The sequence below is a fragment of the Periplaneta americana genome, chromosome 10, assembly GCF_040183065.1.
Source record: "Periplaneta americana isolate PAMFEO1 chromosome 10, P.americana_PAMFEO1_priV1, whole genome shotgun sequence".
NCBI classification, from domain to species: domain Eukaryota; kingdom Metazoa; phylum Arthropoda; class Insecta; order Blattodea; family Blattidae; genus Periplaneta; species Periplaneta americana.
In genome coordinates, this window is record NC_091126.1 from 106,351,590 (window position 1) to 106,376,779 (window position 25,190).

At 34.5% G+C, this 25,190-nt stretch overlaps 1 protein-coding gene across 3 annotated transcripts in view; it reads left to right on the forward strand.

Moving 5' to 3' along the window:
- The window catches only part of LOC138707935 (prolyl 3-hydroxylase 1-like), a 487,774-nt gene that overhangs the window by 348,220 nt on the left and 114,364 nt on the right, over positions 1-25,190 (forward strand). For all 3 annotated transcript variants that reach the window (XR_011334463.1, XM_069837999.1, XM_069838000.1), the window contains exons 4-6: positions 6,937-7,062; positions 7,153-7,289; positions 12,664-12,777. Coding sequence is in view for 2 of the 3 variants with exons in the window: in XM_069837999.1 (XP_069694100.1) it covers positions 6,937-7,062; positions 7,153-7,289; positions 12,664-12,777 (377 nt within the window). In the remaining variant the exon portion in view is untranslated. The remainder of the gene's footprint in view (positions 1-6,936; positions 7,063-7,152; positions 7,290-12,663; positions 12,778-25,190) is intronic.

Consider the following 25,190-nt stretch of genomic DNA (forward strand, 5'->3'; position numbering starts at 1 on the left):
CTTCTGCGTGTTGTGTAGAAGAGTGCGAGTTCGATTCTTAGTCTACACAACGATTTTTTTGTCTAAATAACGTTGAAATAGCTAAGTAACGTTGAAATAGAGATTTACAAAGTCCTGAGATTAAGTGTTAATGATCGCAAGCAATACAAAATTACAAGTTATAATATTATAAACGTTAATCTAATGAATGCATTTATACGCACATATACAATGTAAATGCATATATATTAAAAACTAACAATTAAAATGAAATTAAAAAATATATGTAATAATAGACAATTTTTACAAAGGTTTAGAGTCCTTAGGCTAAGTCATTTGTTGAGTAATTATTACAATATTTTATTAATAGCTTTCCCATATGTGTAAGAAATGCACTCGCACAAAACAATTTTTGTTAAAAGTATGGCTTTGGATTATTTCATTCTCATCCCTTCAGTTAATTTTAACTATTTTATCTACGTGTTTGCAATAGTGTTTAATTTAATGTGCATTCAATTTTATTCATATTATGATTGAATGAAAAAGCACTGTTGCAGTTATTGACTAATTACATATATTAATACTAATTATTAAATGCATCTGTTAAGTAACCAATTGCAGTATCTTTTGCAAAATCTTGAATGTTTAAGTTGTCAATAATATTTCTATACCATATACTATAATACGTTAAAAGAATTTGCAATAGATTTGGGATCCTCTATTTTATAATCATTGGTTTTAATGAAAAAATATTTTCTTTCTTAGGATATATTGAAGTTTAAATTTAATAATATTCCGAATAGGTTTAATTGTATTATCTGAATTTTGTACTTTTCTATTCAAATGTATTCTATTTCCCTCTTTCATAATTTTTGATAAATTACACTGTACTTCTTGCAGTATATAAGAACATGAGGATCATTACATTGCAACACATTACATATAGATTCTTCTTTTTAAAACATGAGATTTTGAAGTCCCTGCGTTATCTACATGTTTTTACTTTTGAATTTTTTCACAACATTGAGTGGAGAACATCCACTGAAGTGATTATGAAATTAAATGAAAAATTCACATTTACTCTTAATATCAGTAGTACCAGTATCATATATGTTTTTCCAAGATTCATTTTGTAGACATAAATGTGAATAATCAGCATTTACGATCCTTTCTTAGTTTTTAAATTAATATTTTGAAATTGTTCAGTAACATTGGAAACACTTAGGATTTGTTTATCATCTTCAGACAAACCATTGATTATAGGTTCTGTCGAATAGGAATTCAGTCTAATTCTGTGTACAAAACATTTATCAATGGCTGTGCTACTTCAGCTTGTATGCTGTGGGAAAATGAGTCTACGACTAAGGTTTCCAGTTTCAAGGAGTGAATTTAATTTACTTTTACGGAAGAGTTCCGAGAGATAATCTATATTTATGTCACTACAGATCACAAATTCCATATGAGATTTCTAAAGTCTTTTCTTCACAAATTCAATGTTGGCTATAAATATTAATAAGTAATCTAAGAAATATGAATGATTGTAGTTAGAAGTCTGATTTACATTATAAAAAACAAAAAGTTACATTCCTCCGCAAACTCGAACTTTCGGTGATGGTTTTGTCGTCCAACGCACAACCACGGACCTATTCGATGCTTATGTTAATAACCTACAATTTTGCTGTAGCAATGTGATGTCATAACTTGGGGTTTGTTTACTTAATGTAATTAGATTTAATTTGATTATTTTCGCAACAATTGGACTTCCTATTATTTAGTTATTTAATTTAGGGTTGATTTATTAACTCTTACTATGCAAGATGCCTGTTATTTCAATAATTCTATATCACGTTAAATAGTCATTGTCTACACTAAAGTATTATCGTCATCTCTCATTTCTCATCGTAATGGCGAACTGACGTGACATGAGACAGCGAGTTATAGCTCTAGTTGAGGCTGGATATGGGGCTAGATCTGCTGGCCGCTTGGTCGGTATTCCTGGAAGTACAGCCGCGAGGTGGGTTCATCTTTACCAAAATTTAGGGGAGGTCGAAAATCGCCCTATTCCTGGGCGTTCGCGGATTTCTTCATTGGAAGAGGATGCTTTCTTATTCGAGACAGTTCGACAGGACCCCTTTCTGACTGCTAACGAAATAAGAGCAGCATCTAACTTTCCCGGCTCTTCACAGACTGTGATCAGCAGGTTGAGGAACCGCAGTATTAGGAGCCGGAGGGCTGCGCAAATGGAAATATTGGGGGAAGCACAAGCTGTCGACCATCTTGCCTTCGCTACCAATCGAGTGGATTTCGATTCGAGAAATGTAATTTTCTCCGACGAAACAACCATCTCGAGTGATTACGAAGGTTCTGTCTGTGTCTATCGTGAGGATGGTCTCCGACATGACCAGCGCTATGTGCACCGACGTGAAAGATCGGGGCGCTTTAGCATATCGTGTTGGGGGTGGATGTCTTACGATGGACCTGGCGTTATAGAACGCATCGGTGGCTGGTTTAATGCGGAAACTTACGAGCACATTCTGGAAAATATATTCCTTCCCTCCGCCCGAGAACATTTTCCCGAAGGAACATTGCTTTTCCAGCAGGATAACCATCCCGTGCACTATGCTGCAAGCATTCAAAGATGGTTTCAAAGGAGACCCGAGATCGAAATCATTAATTGGCCTCCGAAGTCACCTGATTTGAATGTCATCGAAAATTTATGGGCGGAATTGCAAAAGAGAAGGATAGCCACCTATGCCCACCGACACCCTCGAAATCGAGACGAATTGTGGGATCAAGTTGTTGACACCTGGGAAGATCTCGCCGGGGATCAGAACTTATTCCACAATCTCGTGACATCCATGCCGGATCGACTTAGAGCTATAATAGAAGCTGATGGCATGTGGACAAGATTTTAAGTTAACAGGTCTCTTTTTGTTTCTTATGATTTTTGTTTGAGGAAGAATACTCTTAACTTCCAAGTAAGATTTTTTTTTTTGACGAGGTTCAGCGCACTTGTTAGACCCAGAAATTGGGCATAAATTATTCCATATTTTTCGACAAATTAGACAGTCGAGGAATTCTGAACAAATTAATTATACCTCAATAAAAAAAAAGTTTTGCCCGGGATCGAACACGAGACGTTTCGGTTATATAGTGTAACCGACACGCTACTATGTGAGCTAACGAGACAAGACAGTGACAGCAGCAGTCCAGAATGTAGATCCCTTAGCAGGCATTTGCCATTCGGTACAGTGAAGCAATGATATTTTGTGACTCGAGCTATGTTGTGAAATCCTGGCCTTAAATGGCAGTCTTCTTCGTGATCCTTATTCTGGTCCTTGTCCTTGTTGTGGTCCTTGTAACAATTCTTGTACTATTTGTCATGTTATGTATCGTTATGTCGATATCGAGTGAACCGCGCTGTAGAATTTCAACTTCCGACGACCAAGAATCGTCTCATTCTTTTTCAGGGTAACTGTACATAACCCATGTTCGGTCCACTGCTGTGGAGTAATGGTAGGCGCATCTGACCGTGAAATGAGTGGGCCCGGGTTCAAATCCTGATTGGGGCAAGTTACCTGGTTGAGGTTTTTCCGAGGTTTTCCCCAATTGTAAGGCGAATGTCATGTAATCTATGGCGAATCCTCAACCTCATCTCGCCAAATATCATTTCACTATCATCAATTCCATCGAGGCTAAATAACCTAGTAGTTGATACAACATCGTTAAATAATCAATTTAAAAAAAGACGTCAGATAAGCAGAGGAAGTTACAAAAGCTTGTAGTGGCGAAGAATTTAAAGCGTCTGTGTTGTTAAAAAAAGGGAAGTACTACAAATGGCAGAAAAAGTGGATAGCTTATATTGATGTATTTGTTACGTGACATTACACAGGAGATATCACCACATATAGTTGTAAACAACCGTGGATATTTTAAATCTGGAAGTGTACTTTAGTGTAATTTTTTTTTATTGGGTTATTTTACGACGCTGTATCAACATCTAAATTATTTAGCGTCTGAATGATATGAAGGTGAAATGAGTCCGGGGTCCAGCACCGAAAGTTGGGTTGAGGGAAAACCCCGGAAAAACCTCAACCAGGTAACTTGCCCCGACCGGGATTCGAACCCGGGCCACATGGTTTCGCAGTCAGACGCGCTGACCGTTACTCCACAGGTGTGGACACTTTAGTGTAATCAAGTGTTGCTTTGTATAATAAGAACTGTAGACACAGTGTATACGGTAAATCTCTATATGCATTTGAAAAGATTAGTAATCAACTTGACAGAAATGTTCGTGTGTCACAATATAATTTGTAATATTTTATTTGTTAATGGCACTGTTATTTTTATTAAAGTATGCGATTTAGCAGTTACACGTATTTCACAAATGTCTTAATTGTTTCAAAAACAATTAAATGCATTTATGACATTTGGCACAATAATATGAACATTTTCCATTTTGGTAATAAATTAAGTGGCAAGAAAATGTTCATGTGTCACACCATATAATATTTAATATTTTTTACATTATTAATTATTCCTTTTCATTATGATTTTCTGTTTATATTTTGGAATGCTTACGTTAAAAAACAGTGATGTGTCTTTCATGAACTCCTAAGTATTTGATTAAGTATCCTGTGAAGATCATAGTTACTTCGAAAATGTTACGTGTGTGACTATGGAATGACCCATCAGTATTGTTAGTATTGTTACAAATTACAAAACCTGAAACTGTTAGAATGGGATCAGGAGTAGTGACAAAAAATGTAATGTTGTAGGCCTACATCAACATGACTATTTTAATCCAGTTTCTAATAGTTTTTAAGGTTTGAAGGCCTTTTGAGGTAAACAGTATTGAACATGTGAGGGAAGGGCTATTTCTTGGTAATGGATTAGGCCTGTATATTTTATAATATTATTAACTATATATTGTTAAAGTACCTAGTAAATATCGTAATATGTATATTATATAATACTGTAAACGAGACAATATCACAGGCTGCAAACTAGATTATTCTTGTTTTTGTATAATTATACGAACATGTCTGTAATAAACAAGACCACCATTGGTTAGGTTAGGATAGGATTACTTATATATTGTAATCAGGCTATATGCACAAATTTTCCAATATACTACTATCATAACTAAATAGGTAATGTTAACATTAATTTTCATAAGTTTTTGTGGTGCAAATTAAAATAATTCAAAGTAAAGTATAACAAAACTCCGACAACATTATAATTATGAACGTCAAATTCTTTTATTTTATTTATTTTTCAGTGTTTAGTCCCTTATTTCCCATTGTTCTTTGGATTTATCATTAGTGAAATATCAATTAACGGATAAATTATGTTATACACTCTGTTGATAATATAAATAATATTCACGACAAATATATAAAAACAGAAGAGATAACTAATCATAATTTAGCCCACCGATAACTTTATAACATGGTCTAAAAATTCTAGGTAGATTGGCTTTGCGCGAGACTCTGCATTGTATTCTATTCAATACAAAGGCGTACTTTATCTTATCTCTCCGCTTCGCCCACGTGACAACTATAATTAGAACTCCCTCGTTCCGAACTTGCCTAGGTCATATAGGCCAATAATATTTATCCATGGTCATCAATTGTCGACAGTACATACCGTTGCTTACGAGAATATCTCGTAAGCAAGAAATAAACGATTTAGACCGACCAGACCGGTTCAGAGTTCGTGTCTCGTGATGGTGTTGGTCATTGTGCCATCTGATGACGATTATTGAACTACATCAAGCCGGCCTCGACTGCAAACCCTAAAGCCTATATAAAAGAGCTATCTGTTAGTATATATGATCTAGGATTTTACAGGATAGTAAAAAAATTGTAAAAATTATAACTTTGTTCTACTAAACAGTAATTTTAAAATATCTAGTGCCAACTAATGATTTAGGCAAAAACGAAGTTTCCCATCGCATGCAGGACAGACATAACGTGGTTTCATTTGAACTCATATTCATGAAAAATGTTAGTTACAATATTGTTCGGGTGAATGATTCAATAAATTGTTACTTATTTACTTATTCCAATCCTCTTCTACCTTTTGGTTTCGAAGTTTTGCAAAGAGCTCGCCATTGTTTGCGATCTACTGCAATCTTTTTAGCTCATTCTAAGACTACTTCTTTTTTCTTGCTAAGATCTCTTCTACGCTATTGTTCCAGGTCATTCTTGGTCCCCCTCTCGATCTCTTTCTTTCCAACCCACTAGCTCTGGCTTCCCATATTTGTTTAGGTATTCTTTCATCACTCATTCTGTCTAAATGTCCAAACCATCTAAGCTGTACTTGTTCTACTTCGTGTTGCAGGGATTTAACATTTAGGGACATCCTTATAGTTTGATTCCTAATTTTGTCTTTCCTTGTTTTCCCAATTACTCTTCTTCATTTCCATAGTTTGTACCTTTCTCTTGACTTTTTCCCCCAATACCCAAGATTCACTTCCATATAGAAGTGTTGGGATGTGGGTTGATTTGTATACAGACATTTTTATTCTTTCATTTACTTCCTTTTTACCTAGAAAAAAAATCTATTCATTGCATAATAGAGGTTATTGATATTCCTTATTCTGGTATTAAGTTCTTCATCAATTCTTTCATCACTATTAATCGTAACACCTAAGTACTTAAAGTCCTTTATTTGTTCTAAAAATGAATTGTTAAATATAGGTAAAAACATCCAGTTGTAGTGGTTTTCATTATTTGCTTGGGTAAACCAGAGTTGTATATACCTATGTGGTCTGAGAAAGAAAGGAAATTGTAAACAGGAGGATATATAAAGAAATAGATTTAATAGATATGGATATGGAGTAAATTTCATCCCAGTATGCTGTAAAAAGGAAGCAGGAACTCTTTCGATTTATTAAGGAAGTTCCTGCCAATTCATATTATCTTGCTAATTTAAGTTTTTCTGATCACACAGATCACTTCACCTACTGTCTCAAATGTAAGAGAAGATGTCCAGATAAACTCAAGTCTCTAAATGGAGAGGAGCACCACGACCTTCTGCCAAGTCATTATCATTTTCTGCAATATGCTTACTATAAAGGTAATATTTAAGTACCAGAATCTTCAGAGTGAGTGCAACATATTGCGTTTTGGTAAAATTATTTAGTGTTATACATATTTTTCTTTTCAGTTGGGGATATGAAGAAAGCATGCAAGGCTGTAGCTAGCTACTTACTTTTCTTCCCTGGTGATGAAACGATGCTTAATAACAAGGACTACTATTTGAAACTGCCGAAAGTACAAAAGGAATATTTCACTCCTAGAGAGGTAAGAACTGAATCATTCATAACTGCTAAGGAATACCTTAAAAACAGTATACTTTGCATACTTTCATTCGGTAATGAATTTTGGAATAATATTCTGGGGAAATTCCACAGATAGTAACAGTATATTCCTACTACAAAAAAGAGTAATTAGAATAATAGTAGGTGCCAAATCTAGGGAATCGTGTAGGACTATTTAAAAAAAAACTATCCCATGGCTTGTCAGTATATTTTTTCATTAATAATCTTGCTCGTATGTAATCGTGAAAACTTTGTAACTAATTCAACAGTTAAATACACGTCAAAAAATGACTTTCATACTCCAACAGCAAGTCTATCATGCTATCAGAAAAAGAGTGCGTTATATGGCAGTAAAAAGTTTTTAATAGCTTCCCTATGGATATAAAAAATCAAACTCAAAACATAAGTTTATTTAGGCCCAAATTAAAGAAGTACCTAATTTCTCACACTTTCTAATTTGTAGGTGAATTCATGACAGTCAACAACGCTTCATGAAATTGATAGGTACTAAAACTTTTTGTTGTACTAGTAGACTATATTGTAAACCTCTTCTGTATATATTTCAACTAGACTGTGAATCTAAATTAAGACTTTATAGTAGTATTAAGTTTTTTGACTTGTTCCATATTCTAGCTGTGAAGCAATGTACGAATACCCTGGAATGTTAATAAATGCAATACAATAACACTGAACTTTTTATTGATAACTGCGAGATACAAAACTGAAGGTAATGTTGATAAGTAAAAATGACAATGAAATTAATTATATTTTATAATGTGTCGCTGAAAATTAAGCAATATATTATCATTAAAAACGTCAACAAACTTTTACACTGCTTGTAATTAGTAGATGACTTATGTTTTCCTTGTGTAGTATTAATGTATGCTCAGGACAGAACTTCCTCTGTCAGTGGATCTCTCGCTGGACACTCTAAAGTCGAGCAAACAATAATGGGGAATGCTTGAGTCAGTGATCAGTGATCACACACACTCTCTCTCTCTCTCTCCCTCTCCCTCTCCCTCTCCCTCCCCCCTCCTCCCTCCCTCTCAACAGAGTTATGTTTGATCATTTCAACTAACTATCACTAAATAAACCAATCAATGTTATTAATGTTACAAGGTTTAGTACAAGTGTAAGGCAGTGATGTCAACAAGAGCACAAATATAGCCCGTATGTGCTGATCATAGCACATAAGTCATGCAGGTACAAGTTGCTGGTGAGCACAAGGGTTGTACATTACACATTGACGAAGAAGTTGTTCAGTAAGTTTCAGGCTGACTAGACTCTTTAACTTCTTATGTAAGTGAAAGATGAGATGATGCTCTTTGTTGGTTTGTGGAAATTATTTAATTACAAAGACAAGCAGTGTCGAATGCTTGAAATTATTAGTTCATCTACAGAATGATATAATATTCAATTTAGTTTGTTTTTATTACATTAAATAGTAATAAATGTATGTGAAGATGTATTGTAGAGCTTCTTTGTCACAGCATTGTATTTATGTTTACAGAATAAAATATAAACAAAAGTGTGTGCTGCTAATGGCGTAGACTCGTTACATGTCTGTTACCAGTTGTGTCTATAAATTGTCCAGATTTTCGTACATAAATTGTCAGTTTGACGATGTTTCTTACCATTACGATATTGTTCTGTCCAGGTATTTTTAATTGCGTGAATATTTATCAGAATTCATAATAGAAAAATAGAGACAGTCCAGAACTAGTTGACTCTACATGGACCGAGGAACTTAACTTTCTCAAGGATATATTCGAGCATCTGAACGTTTTGAATTTGAGATCGCAAGGAAAGAATCAATTAATTTGTGTCGACAGATATTGTTAAAAGCTTTCAGATGAAGATTTCATTGTGGATGTCACAGATCGCGCAGCAAAATTTTTATAATTTCAATGCCTTCAGTCACTGAACTTCTGCTCAACAGTTTAAAATACTGCAATGTTTTAAAAAATTTCTGAGAAGAGTTCCATAGACGATTTAAAGATATTGACCTGCTCCAGCCCAAGTTGGATTTGTTTGTGATCCTCACTCATCAAACCCAGAAAATATAGGCCTACCAACACAGTTACAATTGAGTACCTGAATTGACAAACATTCCAAATTCAAAATTTACCGATTCGGCTTTTTACCTAACAAGTTGTGTTTTACATATATAGGCTATCACTCTGTAAAGAAGAATATCCAAGTCCACTCTAAGCCTGTGTTTTTGGATCATACAAATATTTATTTCAATACTCATAATAGAAACCTATATAGTTTCTTTGCAATCCTGAAAAATTTACTTCAATGGACTTAGAATGTCAGCCAATTCAGGTCTTCCATTAGAAATTATTTTGCTGCAGGAAACAACATTTCACCAGACATAAGAAAGCTGGTGTTGGCAAAAACCAGAAAAAGCACTTCTGAATTACGCGAGAAGTCAGGAATTTAAATTTGTTTCTAGAAGTGTGATAATGCTCATATTAGTACATGATTATGTAACAGTTAATAACATTAATTAGGCTAATTGTAGGCCTTATTATGTAAAACTGCTTAAGTTAAAGAGACGCTATGTTTATTACTTGTTGTACCCTACTATTTTATAATTAATTGCATTTATTTGAGAGGTACATGCTGCAAAACATGCTTTTATTTCTAGTTTTCTTGTATGAGCGTAACACATTATCTATTACTGAAGAGCAGTTTAATTCATCTTGCAGTGGTAGGCCAATAGAGTTCATTTTGCTCACCCCTTCTTTTTCACCGCTACTACCTGCAGAATAGATTCATTGGAACCCGTGAGCGCTTGGTAGCACATAGACTCTTTCACGTACTCTGACCTTGACATCCCTGGTGTAAGGCATTAACTTTAAGACATGAATAATTTTGCTAGGAGGCAGCAGATGGAGTAACAATGCCGAAACAAACAGAAACACAAAGCACATTTACCACACAAGTGACTGCTACAGTCCGTATCTCACTCTCCTACACAAGGTTGCCCTATGCTTATTGTCAGTTTTGCCAACTTTGCAGCAATATATCGCCAACCCTGCTTTCTTTGGACAGACATATGTTGAGTCCCTGTTGTGCTCTGCTATATTTCTTGCTCATAAAATGTTTAGCGATCGACCGGTAATAATGCCATGATCTACATGTTGGCCAGGCCTGGTATATGATATTCATATTTTTGAGGAAATAGTAGTACTATATTAAATAGGGTTCTTAAATTTTATTGCAAAAGAAAGCTATTCGTAATAGAGGATCTCACTTTAAAGCTCATTGTAAGCCTTTGATTATTAGGCATTCTTACTGTTATAAGTCTATACATATTTCATCATCATCATCATCACATCATCAGCAGGAGCAGCAGCAATTCACGGGCTAATTCATTAAGGCTCATTCCAGTCTCATAGTTTTCAATTAAAGAGTTGTACCCATCACTTTTTTGGCCTGCCAATACTTCTCTTACCCATTGCTTTATAATCTAATATTATTTTTTGTATGTGGTATTCAGTCATTCTTTCAACGTGTACCCTTCTAGTTGTCCCTATATAACTTAATTTTGTCTGTTAATTTAAAAATGTTTAGTTCACTCCTAATATCTTCATTTCGTTTTTTGTCCAAAAGGCTGTATCCCGCTATACTACTTAAAAAATTCATTTCAGCTACTTCTATAATTTTTTCTTCTTTTTTTTGGTTATAGTCCAAACTTACTGGACTGATAGTAGTATAGGAACAGCCATTATCTTGTAAAATGTTATTTTAGTGTCCCTCCTAGTGTTTTTCAGTTACCTCTTTATAGTACCAGATATATCTAGACATATTTCATTGTTCAATTCATTAAAAAAAAAAAAAACTTGTTCAAATATTTGAGTACAGAGAGTTGCTATGCTGACCAGTCCCACTCCAACATCTACTTAACAAATCTGTTGTCGAGCGGTGAGTGGTTGTATGCTGGCATACAGACAGGTCTGTAGATGCTTCCCTATGCTAGCCAGTCCTACCCCCACACCTTATCGCTTAGCTTTCTTGGGACAGACGCTCTGCACTACCGTCATTAAGCTTTTGGAATATTACTTCCTGGGACCAGTCTGCATAGAAACTCTCTGTAGATTCGAACTCCATAATTATGCTACAAGATAGCTATATCTATTCTCTTTTAGTGCCAAATGCTAGTCTGACTAAATCCAAAAAATGGCGTAAAACTATTGCTATTGACTTCTTTCATAAATTACCTCCTGAGGTTCACTGTGTTTGTTTTAGTAGATTTAAATCATTAGTTCAAATTTGGCTCATAATAATCCATTTTATAATATTCAAGAATAAATCTCACTATCACAACTACTTTTGTTCCTGATTATACTAATAGCACAGTGTAGTATATACAGTGATGAAGCTTGAGTTTATAAGGGTACTAGGAACAGTAGACTGTGCAGGTACTATTTCGCATTGTCTGTAATGAGGCGATAGTAGCAATCCTAGTGGTTAGCAACTATCTATGGATGCATATTTACTACGTATTGAGCTTCGTGACTGTATATACTAGACTGTGCTAATACTATCTTTTAATTTGCTCATTGTACCAATTTAAATGTATTTCTTGTATAATCTGTTTGTACTTTTGACTCATACATAAATAAAGATTGACTGATTGGTTGACCGACAGACCGATTTCTCGTCCAAATGAGCAAGTGTATAGTAACAGTTACCATATTGAGTAATTTCAAGGAAAAATTGTTCCGGCGCTGGGTATCTATCCCGGGACCCTTCGCTTAGCGCACAAATGCTCTCCTGACTGAGCTACCCGAGGAACTATACATGACACCATCACAATTTTTCCTTTATATCCACACAACTCAAATGGGCTAACAAGACACCAGAACCCAACTTTGAGTGCACACAAATACTGTGTGACTTAAATTGTGGGTTTCTGTTAACACACCTCCAATAACAAATAAATCGATACCTGGCCCTAAAACAATTTTTCCTTGAAATTATTCAAACCTGCTTTACAGGGAGCTACTACCTGAAAGCCAGATTTGCATAGTTACCATATTGATATCTACTGGTATTAAACCTTTCTTGAATTTAAGCTATACCGGTATATTGTGTATTAGAGGATACTCTTAATTTTACATAAAATGTGGTTATGCCTTTCCATGCTAATATATCTCAAGGAGAAGGTACAGTAGTAATTATTATAATGATAAGGGGGAAAAATAAAAATACTATAAGCATCACAACAGAATCTTTTATTTATTGTGTCTCTTTCAAATTGCTTATTTTTTATTGAAACACAGAGAATTGCTTTGCATGTTACGAACTAACTACTTACACATAATTATGTTCTTTGTTCAATTTAGGAAGCTGTTAAATATGTGGAAAGAATGGAATATGAGAACAAACTCATTCACTTCATTGAAACTGAATTTGTTTTCCAAGACAGCACTAGAAATGGAACTGAAGACAAGATAGTGGTAAATAAACTTATTTCTTATAATTTTTATTTATTTTATCTTCTTTCATACCTTCCATCAAAATATAGACTTGATGGAAAAAATTGTTAGTCCTAATGATGATAACTTTTTTCTTATTCACTTATGCCATTCGTAACAATTGATTAGATTAGATCTTTATTAACTGTATGAATTTACAAGCATTCATGGCATCTTCAGTAAACAAGAAAAATTACAAAATTTAAAATATAATGCCTATAATATAAACTTAACTCCTTGCATGCAAAACTGTAATGAATTGAATTACATATTGAAAGTGAAACACAGCATCAAGGATGCATTACACAAAGTAATATGGTATATACTACTATATAAACTTAATACTAAATAACGTGCCAAATTTGACTATAAAGCCATCTGGGAACATTCAGCTTTACCTCTCAAATTCTCTATACCCTTTTGGACAAATGGCAATACACGCAATTCTTCCAGTCTCCAGGAGTGTGTGGCACTGTCCTATCCAGTCTCTCTGTTTCCTCTCCCCATCTTTGACCTCAACTCTGGCTACCCGAGACATAAAATGAATGGGGAGAAAATATTAATTATTAAAACTTTAAATTTAGATATTCATTTGTGAAAAATGGCGTATGTGTCAATAATATTTTCTTTACCTCCCTTTTTTTTTATTATATTTCGATGTTAAGTTCTTTGATATTTTTGGAAGTTTATTGTATAACTTGTGCTGCCTCTGTGTGATATACTGTTAAGACTTCTGGTAAGCCTGTTGTAATTCAAATGAATGTTTCGGTAAATACTGGTACCATACTCATAATAGGTTGAATTTGATAGGAATCTATATATTGATGAATAAAAATTTATAAAATGTATATGCAGGACATGGGTAAAATGTTAAGTTCTCTGAAAATTCTCGTACTTTCAGTCAAAATGGGGACTTGCTTAATAATTTTAAGTATGTACTCTTTTCTGCAATTTGAATACTTGGTCGATTTTTTTAATGATCCCCAAGCAATAATGCCATATGATAATATTCAATGAAGATAATCAAAGTACACTAATTTTAGAAGTTCCATGGGTGATATTTTTCGCAGTGCCTCAAAAAGCATAACACACACGTCTCAGTTTCGAGAGTGTGTTGAAAAGTAATGCCTTCTAATTCCTTATGTGAAAAGTTTTGTAGTTATTTGAATGAAACAAAACTGGTAACTTGCTACAAAATTACTCTTCATACCTGTAGTTTTATTTTTCCACATAATCGCCCTGGCAATGAATACACTTCTCCCAATGGGTGACTAGTTTCTTGATACCATCACTGTGGAATGTTTCATTCTGATAGCGAAACCACAGCCTCACTTCTGTCTCCACCACATCATCAGAATCAAAGAGATGTCCTCTCAGGTGTTCTTTAAGTTTTGGAAACAGATGAAAATTTGATGGTGCCAGATCGGGACTATATGGAGGATGATCAACAACAGTGAAACGAAGATGAGGAATACATTCTGTTGTCATTGCACTGGTGTGTGGCTGCTCCTTATCTGGATGAACCCTTCGAATTGGTGCTTTCAGTTTTTTAGGATTTCACAATACCTGACAGAATTAATGGTAGTGCCTTTAGGCATGAATTCCATATGCACCACACCTTGAATATCCCAAAAGACTGTAAGCATGAGTTTGCCTGCTGATGGCACAACCTTGAACTTTTTGGATGCAGGTGATCCTTTGTGGCAGAATGCACTGATGACCTCTTGTTTTTGGGATCGAAGTGATGTACCCAGCTTTTGTCACCTGTGACAGTGTTCTTTAAAAATTCACCGCCTTCCAGTTCGTAGCACAAAAGCAATTGTTGGCAAATGTCCAATCTCTTCTGTTTTATGTGAGGAAGGAGCATTCAAGGTACCCATCATATGCAAATTTTCCGAAATCCCAGTTCTGCAATTATCGCCTGCACACTCTCCCTTGTTATGCCACACTGGATTGACAGGTGTTCCTGCATTATGCGACGATTTGCTGTAATGACTTCATTGACACGATTTCGATGAGCGTCATCAGTTGCAGCAAATGGTCTTCCACTGCATCCTTTGTCACACAAGTTGAGAGTTGCACCAGGTTCATTACTAGCACGAGCAGGAGCAGACCAACATCGCACAGTACTGATGTCGACACATTGATCACGATACACACCCTTCAATCTCTGATGAATGTTTATCAGGGGCACAATTTCTGCTGTTAAAAACTCGATCACAGCACACTGCTTGAGACGCATCGACATAGTGCTGGTACATGCTGCCATGTTTCAGGTTATAACTCAGAGCTCTCTATTGGCAGAGATATGAAACTTGCGTCACTGAAAGCAGAAAGTTCACTGAATACAATGTACTTTATCACTAATATTTTTAACTATATTCATAGCGACAAAAAAAAATAGGAGACATTACTTTTCAGCATACCCTTGTAGATGTTGTATATGGTATATGTTGTCTCTATGTCAGATTGGAATCTATCCAGTCACCTAAAAGTTTAGTGCATTAATTGTGATATTAACTATCGGTACTATATGAATTTGATCACATAGATATTGATTAAATGACATGTACACAGTTTTTGTTAGATTTAATTTCATTTTATTATTTACTAGCCACTAATCTAATGTTGTGGACGTTCCATTAATTTTTATTTGCAAGTTTTTTTTTTCCTGTCATTCAGTACCTATTTATTATGTTTTTGTTGTCTGCAAATAAGACCATTTCCCTTCAGTTATATATAAAGGAAAATCATTTTTATATATGCAAGGAATAAAACAGACCAAGAAATGAAACTTGTACAACTGTAGCATAGCAATGGAATTAGATTTTACTAAGCCAATTTTTACAACCTGTTTCCTGTTGCTCAGGTATGATATCAAACAGTTCCCTGCTAGTCTTGTGTCAAATGAATATAATTTTCTGATTAGAGTTTTGTGATTAGCTATGTCAAGTGCTTTACCAAGTTCCACAGAAATTCTAGTGGTTTATTCTTTATTGTCGTTAGCATTAAGGATTGATTTAGTAAATGATATTATAGCATTATTGATTTCTTTATCTCTTCTAAAACCAAACTGAGAATTTGACAATACTGTATATTATTATATTCTAGGAATGAAATTGGTCTTTTTTATATAAGGGTTGCCAAATTTCCAGAGTTTTGCAGAACATCCCGAAATTTAGAGAATTTATGTTATTATTTCCTGATTCCCAATTCAAGATATCGAGAGTATCATATCAAAAGGTCGTATCAACAAAATTTGCGTTAATTAAATATTTTAATGGAAACTATTTATATTTGAAAAAGTCGTTTTCGAATTACAGATGACTTGAGAAAAAATCAAAGAAAGTACCTTGTCATGTAGACAAGGATGGGAATAATCATTCCATATTTAAATAGCTGTAATGTAAACTTGCAGGTTTATTGATACGCCCTTCTGGCATGATATCCTCGAATTAAATTTCAGCAGTTTTAATTTTGCACGTTTTTTTAATATTACGTGACTAATCAAGTGCAACATTGTAAATCATATCTTTGCATTGATCTCCATGTTACGAGTAATCTCTCGATCATGATCACTTGCTCATTAATTGATATTCCATAGTGACGTCATGAGAAAACAAAAATCCGAATATTCACTTTGATTGGATATGTGTCTTTGCCATGTCTTTGTGTTTCTTTTATGTGGTCCAAGTAATGAATATTAAATCCAAAGTAACTGATGTTTTAATTATGCTGCCTAAATATTTATTGAAATGTAATTATGAAGACAATCCCCCATTGAAAAAAAAAGTGTTTATTTAAAGAGGAGGGAGAATGTGTGTAATGGGCTTGTGTCCAGGCAGAATAATTCCAATGTTTAGTATTGGACATGATTGTGTTAACTATGTTGAGAAACAAAAATCTTTCTTTAAAACACGTGGTGGAAGAAAAAGAACCAAAACATTGGGGGGGAGGGGAATTAGTGATTACTTTTCTTCTGCAACTTCATCTCAACTTAATCTTAAAATGGCAGCTGAACTTTCTATTGCTTATCACACAGTTAGACATAGAATTTCATACAGAGATGTCCTGCCTTGTATGGCCACTGCCACTGCCACTGCCTCAGCTCCCACCCCTACTCCCACAACCACCACCATCAAACTCTTCCAATGACTGTGATTTACAAGATGCTTCTGTGTAATTTTTCAATCCCCTTCTCTTCTTCTTCCACCTATTCCACTTCATCTTCTCTGCTTCCTTCTTTTACATCTTTCATAAATATCTTAATGTAGGGTTGTCGCCTGGGTAGCGTAGTCGGCATAGTCCTGGCCTTTTGTGCTCGAGGTTGCGGGTTCGATCCCAGCCCAGGTCGATGGCATTTAAGTGTGCTTAAATGCGACAGGCTCATGTCACTAGATTTAGTGGCATGTAAAAGAACTGCAGGACAAAATTCCGTAACACTAGCAATGCTTATATAACCTCTGCAGTTGCGAGCATCGTTAAATAAAACATAATTTAATTTTTCTTAATGTAGGTGTTGTCATTTTCAAATAGCAGAACCAATTTAACATCCACATAGTTATATGCTACAAATTGTGAATTTTCAGTAGCCTCCAATAATTTGTCTAACACTTTCATTCATTTACAGTTTTCTGCCAAAGGGCAGGTCCTTCATTGCAATCCCAGCATTCTCCAATCTTTCCTTTTTTCTGCCTTCCTCTTCGTATAACATTTAAATTTCATTAATTCGTGGGTGCGCAGACGAAAGAGGATGTCACCTTTCAGTCAAAATTGAGTTAAGTCAACATTTCGATAGAGAAATGTGAGAAGAACATAGCTTTGAAATTAAAGATGAAAGAGAATTGTGCATATGGAGTTAAAAAATTGTTTCAGCGATCCTACATATTTCCTCGAAGTGTTTTTTGCAATTACAGCTTTCACCACACACATACACAACACATCTAATCACCCCACACAACACAAACATGCTGCATTCAGTACAGTGGTACACAGATTACTTAACATACCCATGAGCCAACAACACTACAATGAAGAACTGAACACAATCAAATACATAGCTCAAGAAAATGGTTACAACCCAAACATAATAGATAACATCATAAGGAAGACAAAACAAAAACTCAACAAACGCAAAAACACAACACAAACACAAGAACACAAGAAATACATCACACTAACATACGAAAACAAAAACACACACAAGATCGCATCCTCATTCAGAAAACAGAAATACAACATAACATACAGAACAGAAAACACACTACAAAGACATCTCAACACACAAACAACACAAACAAATAAATACAACCACACAGGTGTATACAAACTCACATGCAATAGTTGCGACAGTTTCTACATTGGACAGACAGGCAGATCATTCCAAACTCGATATAAAGAACACATCAAAGCAATAACCAGAGGACACAATACATCTACTTATGCCGAACACATAACTAATGCTAACCACACATACAATAACATAAATACAGACATGGAAATCCCACACATACAACCCAAAAACCAAAAACGCAACACACTAGAACAATATGAAATATACAGACACACTAAAACACACCCCAATCAAATTCTCAACACAACAGGCAGTGAAGTTGAGATAGCGTCGAGATCTAGTAGACTCTGAGGATGGTGTCGAATAGCACCGAAACAGCTGTAAGCTGCACATGCTTACATAATTAACACGAGTAAGATCGCCATTTAATCAATTATTTATATTCAAGTGTTAAAAATAGTGTACGAAAGATTCAACATGAAAGAAAAATTATTCATTTCTCTCTAAGTGTCCTCCCTCTGAAATAAGTTTTATTAATTTCTCAACCCTACTGTTTACTGTCTCGATGATTCACCACAAAATAGCATTGAAAGAAATTCCTGCTGCTGTTTGTTTCCAACTGATCATTAGAAACTTTAAAATCAATGAAACCTATTTCTATTACCTCTCCTAAAAGTTTACTTTGTATCTTGGATTCTGACTCTGGAATTTTTTTCTGTGCACTCTGCACAACCACTCAAACGCACGTATTCACTTATACTACTTTCCTCTCATTTGAAAAGATCGGCATTATTGGTCATTGCCATTTTCTATCCACATTTTCATCAATTTACCCATTCTTTTCAGAACAACTGAATTTTTCTTATTTAAAATGCTCAACCATCTTCTAAAAATCATATTTCTATCGTTGCAAATAGACCCTTCTATAACAGTCCAGTTTCTCTTCCCTCCCTTTGAAATCCAAGTCTTCCATAGCATAGCACAACATAGATGAGATACAAATTTAGAATGAACATATGCACCAATAGCTAAGTGTTTCACAATAAACACTGAGAGGACCGGAAGAAGTTATTTTTTTTTTAAAGTAAAGAAGCTTAACCACTACACTCCTCCATCACCTTTGTATTCAGTTGAAATTCCTTTTCTTTATTTTCACTGTGTTCCTACTCACTAACGAGTTAAAGATAATAGAGTTACATTGAGGGATATGAACTAAACTTCACTTCAGATATTACCTGTAGACTGCTCAACTTCGTATGAATTAACATGAGATCCCTCAACATGAATGAGTCCATATCTGAGAGGTAAACTCCACACAAGTGGAAGAAGAAGCATTGTTTGTATTCGTCTGTTATTTTCTAACCTTGGGCCAGGGAATTTATAATTTGTCTGTTTCTAAAGATATCTATATTACAGGGATATCCAAGAAAGAGAAGTTCCACGGTATAGTGAGGGTCACATAAGAACAGTTCCTAAACAGCAAATATTACCGTCTTGTCAGTGTTGCTAACTGTTACCAGATATCACACGATCCTATCCTACATACTAAATGACTTGTTTACTTACCGTACTTTATGTTGGAAGGTTATTCTAAATAATTCAATAATTTGTAACATATTTTCGTAGGCAAGCTATACGAGAAAGGGATCAACATGTCAAGTATTTTGTCTGGCAATATGAAATTCATTGGTTTGACTAAACAATTCACTCACGAGACCTAACCTAAAAATGTATTTTGTTTGGCCACATGGCATTATTAGTACTAACTCCGAAAACTTACCTGACTATAGTCTTGAATTATAACCACAATGCAACACATAAAATAACTAATATGTATTAATACTGATATTAATTAATTATTAGTATGTTTAAATTTCATTAGCTTCCAGTAACTGGCTCAGAAATCTAGTACGTACAATTTTAATTTCATGGAACTCCAGTACTGACAAATATTGTCGATATTTGACTCAGCTGCCAACATACCAGTTACAAAATCACTACCATTTGTAGTATTTGTCAGTATCGAAATTCGAAACGAAGTTGGCAAAAGAAAATTCAATATGCAACTAGAAAATCACCACAATCCACTTGCATATGTAGTAATGGGGGAAAAATGGTTAGGTTTCACCCTTGCGGTATGAAGTAAGCTGACCCGGACTATACTACCGGCATATTTTCTTCCGCTTATCGCTTGTAACCTTGTTTTGACGCAAACATCTTTCTCCTGACTAGTGTGGGTAGGGAGTTACTTGGAAATTGACTGTCTTACAAATATGCAAATCCTCTTGCCACAACTGCTTGCAAGGGGAAGACAAGGAAAAAAAGGGCAATACCTGCTTGTTCTCCCTATCATTCTTTTGTTATCCTTGTATTTCACTTTTCTGCTTGTATTCCTCTTGTTCTCCGTGTATTCTCCTTGTTCTCTTTGTATTTCCCTTGTTCTACTTGTTATCCCTTCTTCACTTTGTGTCTCTTTGATCTAGTTGTATTCTTATTATTGTCCCTGCCATTTATTCTTCTTGTATTCCTCTTTATCTCGTATTCCCTCTGTTGTCATAGTATTGCTGTATTCCCATTGTTCTCATCGAATTTTTATTATTCTCCTTATATTCTGCTTGTCGTTCTTATGTTCTTTTCTATCCCCCTTGTTGCCCTTCTCCTTTCTTTGTTCCATTTACATATTTGTTCTCTTTGTATTCTCCCTTCTTCTTATTTTCCCTTCCTTTTTCTCTTCTTTCCATGTAATCCGTCTCCCCATTGTTCTCCTTCCATTCTACTGTCTTTCCTTTGTTCTCATTGTACATTTGAGTGGCTCAGTGCCAGAGTTGCCTAAACTACAAATTTTTAGCCGCAGATTTCTGCATAAAATGACTGTAAATTGTCATTTATATATTGTGTGCCAAAGTAGATGTACTAGATAAATATTAGATTATAGTAAATGAGAAATAATTTCCAATTGAGAGCATACAGTTTTAAAAAACGAGATCTAAGTTTAGACTTCAGTAATTTTTTTTAGTGTAATTGTGGCTTAGGCAACTCTGGCACTGAGCCACTCATTTGTTCTCAATGTTTTCCCTTGTTCTTCTTGTCTTTCTTTTGCTCTATTTGTCTTTATTTTGTTCTCCCTGTATTTCCATTGTTATTGTCACCCAAATAATGATGATTGCTTACACAGCCTCGTTTCATATCTCTTATCAAGTAAAAGTAAGCACTTGTCGATTTTTTTTTTGTCGTCTAATTCTATTCTCCTTATTCTCATGTACTGTACACTGTATATATTCTTGTTTAAATAATAAACCAAAAGTATGATTTTACGATTCATATCTCTCCACTCTTATCATTACCTTGCCAGTTAGTAAACATTATAATTGTTACATTTATTTTCACTTTCAACAATAAGAACACACATAATATAAAATGAGAAAGATGTGGAAACTCGAGTATTTGTTTGGAAATATTTGAATAATTTAAACAAATATTTAGTGAAGTAGTATTTTATTATTTTTCCATTATAATCATAAATTATTTTTAATTAAGTTTTCCTTAATCTGTAATCAGTCGAAGTAATATGCTACAGTTATAACAGTAATGATGTAAGTAGATTATAAATGCTTGAGAAATAGTACTGGTGTGAAGATAAAATGTTTGTTTTCCATCTCCAGCATATGGTCATGAGATCTGTTGGGTGTGAATCATAATGTGGAATAAAAGACTTTATAAGCATATTAGATAAATTATATTAGAATGTAAATAATGTTAAAAGAATATCTCACTTTTGTACAATATTTTCAGTATGACTACTTAAATAACACTGTACTTGCCTCGCAGTTATATTTATAAATGTTAAGAAGTGTAAAATGCCAACATTTTACTGGTATATGAACGATATAAACTGTAACTCAGTTTATGACAACGCTCAACATACAGATTATTTCCTCATATTTTGGTCCACTATATGAAGACGTATAATCTGCAATAAGTGTAAGTTGGTCAACCATAACTCGGCACAGATCTAGTATATCAACCATATGAATCAACAGTGACGTAGCATCAATGTAAGCTAAAAAGCTCAGCTTCCCCAGTTAATATCTCCATAATAAACCTGCAGTTTATGAACAAAATTATTTATTAATTTTAGTACAATTTATATTTACATCTTAAATGTTGTGATGCGGCAGCTCAGAATGATTTGTGATGCAGCAGTAAATATGAAGCCTGCACACACCAGCTTCCAATCCCCTCCACAGACTCGTTTCTTTCACGCATTCTTCTGTGTAACCCACAACCCACCCTTATGATTTTCCATCACTTTCTAACTAAACTAACCTGGTCGCAAGGCTTGCTATTCTAAGTGATCAGTGACCACATCTGGAGGCATTAGTAACCAGCTGACCAACTTTTGTCGCCTTTCAATTATTTATCATATTTTTTACAGTCTCCTTCAGATCTTCTTGTGTATGGGAAAAATGGCAAGTTGTAGTGATATATCTTAAAGAGGCTGTGTGAAGAATAATCGGAACAATATTTGTTACGTAATATGTAATATTATGTGGGTGTTACGCGATAAAGCAGCAGAAAAGTAGCATTACTCCATTGACCAACAATTTGTATCTGGTCAATTTTAAAACGAGATTAAGAGATCAAGACAAAAATTTTGCTCGTCATATCGTATGTAAAACTTGTGCAGAAAATCTAAAGGAGTAGACAAGTAGATAGTGGTAAAACATAATGTCAAATGATTTTATATTTTTACAAAATTTAATATACCATGCTACAAGTTGCGTGCACAGTGATTCTAATACTAGAATGATGACTCTCAATTTTGTGTTAAATACAGAACTGAAGGTATACTGTATTTTATTGGTACAACAAGGAGGATATATAAAATTTCCAAGCTTTTGTGTGATTTGAGCTCTAGAACCAGAGAAAGAGACTGGGAAGTTATAAATTGGCCGAAAAGAAAACACTTGTGTGCCAGGGACAGGAAATGTTACAAATCGCCCATTAATTGACTCACAGAAAGTTTTGTTACCCCCTTGATGCTGATTTCAGAAATATCATGACTGACTTTGAGCTTCAGGCTTGGAACTCTTTAAAGGATATGGTCATCAAGTTTCTGGTAATGTAATACGAGCATATTGTGAAAACCATGCTAGAAAAGTTAAAGGCACTTGAATGTAATATGAGCTTGAAGTTAGCTCTTTTGCATTCTCATCTTGAATATTTCCCTGAAAACTTAAGTGTACTAAGTAAAAAGCAAGGTGAGAGATTCCATCAATATGTTAAACAGATGGAAATGAAGTACCATGGTTGGTGGGATGTCTGACTACTCTTGGTGTTGAATAAGAGATAAACCTTGTTTGGACAAAAACGCTTGTCAACTGAGCATTTGTTTTCAACGAAATAAAGGAGAAAATAATTTTTCTAAGGTATGTTTGAAATTTCGTGTTTCATTTTAAACTGTTGTATCTGTACAGACCCAGAGACAAAATTCGGTGACCGAAATTTTTTTTCTGGGTCTGTACAATTGAAATTTTATAATTTTTTAGTCTTTAGCACATTAAATTGTACATAAACATTAGAAATTGCTAAAGAATTAAATATTTATTTTCCGCATGGCAAAAGAAGACTGTATGAGATACGAAAAAATGGTAAACAGATTTTTAATTCAGAACAGCAAAATTAGGTTTAGAGACCTGTTTAATACTGTGCCGCAATACATAAATTTAATTTTCCAGGCCTGTGTGAGCTTATTCATTATTTAAGAAATTCAGTTAATTAAAGGAAGTTGTTTCCTTTTCTTTATCCATTCCAGAAAAGTACAGAAATTGGAGGCTGATACTTTCAGTACTCTCTGAAATATTAGCGAGTTTTATGATAAAATAATTAGTTAGTACCCAAGATATCCAAGTTGTTCCCCATGATACACTGTTTTTGATGTCAAATGTGAAAGATGACACAATTCCCAAATTTTTTAAATCCAGTCAGCTCTGGGTATAGTGGACTCAGTTATAGAGAACATTCGACTATAGTGAACCTAAAACGTTAGTTCCGACCCGCATACATTAAAAAGTACATTAATATTTCCGTTTATAGTGAACCCTCACTTCGGTTATAGTGAACTTAAAACTATAACTTCTCCAAGAAAATGTAATTTTAAAATGGCCAAAATGATAATTTAGGAAACCCTTTCCCCTATAAACTTCCAAGAATATGTTCAGAACAAAATCTCAAACTTTTTACCCCTTAAGTGCATTGAAGGACAAAGGATTTGTTCAGCTTCCTGGACAGCTTGAAACATGTTAAAGAGAATAGTGTATGCAGTGAGGGATAAAGGAAGGATTAGTTCTGACTCCTTTAAAAGAGGTTATTAGAAGAATAGGAAGAGGAAGTGTTTTCTTTTGTAAAAGGTAGTAGAGTGATGACCAAAGGGTAAATACAAGAAGCATTACAGTATAATGGTTCTCAACCCTTCCTTCCGCATCTTTGTAAAAGTGAACCCAGGGAAATTTCAAGGCCAAGTACGCAGTAGCATACCTCTAGTGGGAAGAGGTGCGAAATCGGTCAGTGCCTAATACCTACATGGCTAGATTAAATTCAAGTTTCGAACTGTGAACATCAGGATGTCAAAGCGTAAATTGTTTAAGTTGGAAGATACAGCAAACATTAGTACTGATATTGAACGTGGTCTGTCCCAAACGGGCATTAATACTGTATGTATAGCAACGTCAGTAGTATAAAAACAGACACTTCGGTTTTAGTGAACCTCGGATATAGTGAACGAAATATGCTGGTCCGCAGAGGTTCACTATAACCAGAGTTGACTGTATTCAGTTCCTGATTAATATTCTGAATTGTGGACTAATCAGATTTATTTATAACTGTAATCAGAAAAAAATTTCTGTTTCTCTACAATAGGACAAACATGCTCAACTGTATAAGTTCCATGAAGAACTGTAAGTGAAGGATCAAAGGCTCAATCAATGAAAGATACATGCATTTGCTACAAACTACTGACGAGATACTGATTCACAACACACTGAAAAATGAATTTATGCAGCAGCTCAGTTCATCTTTGTACATAAAACTTCCACTGAGATCG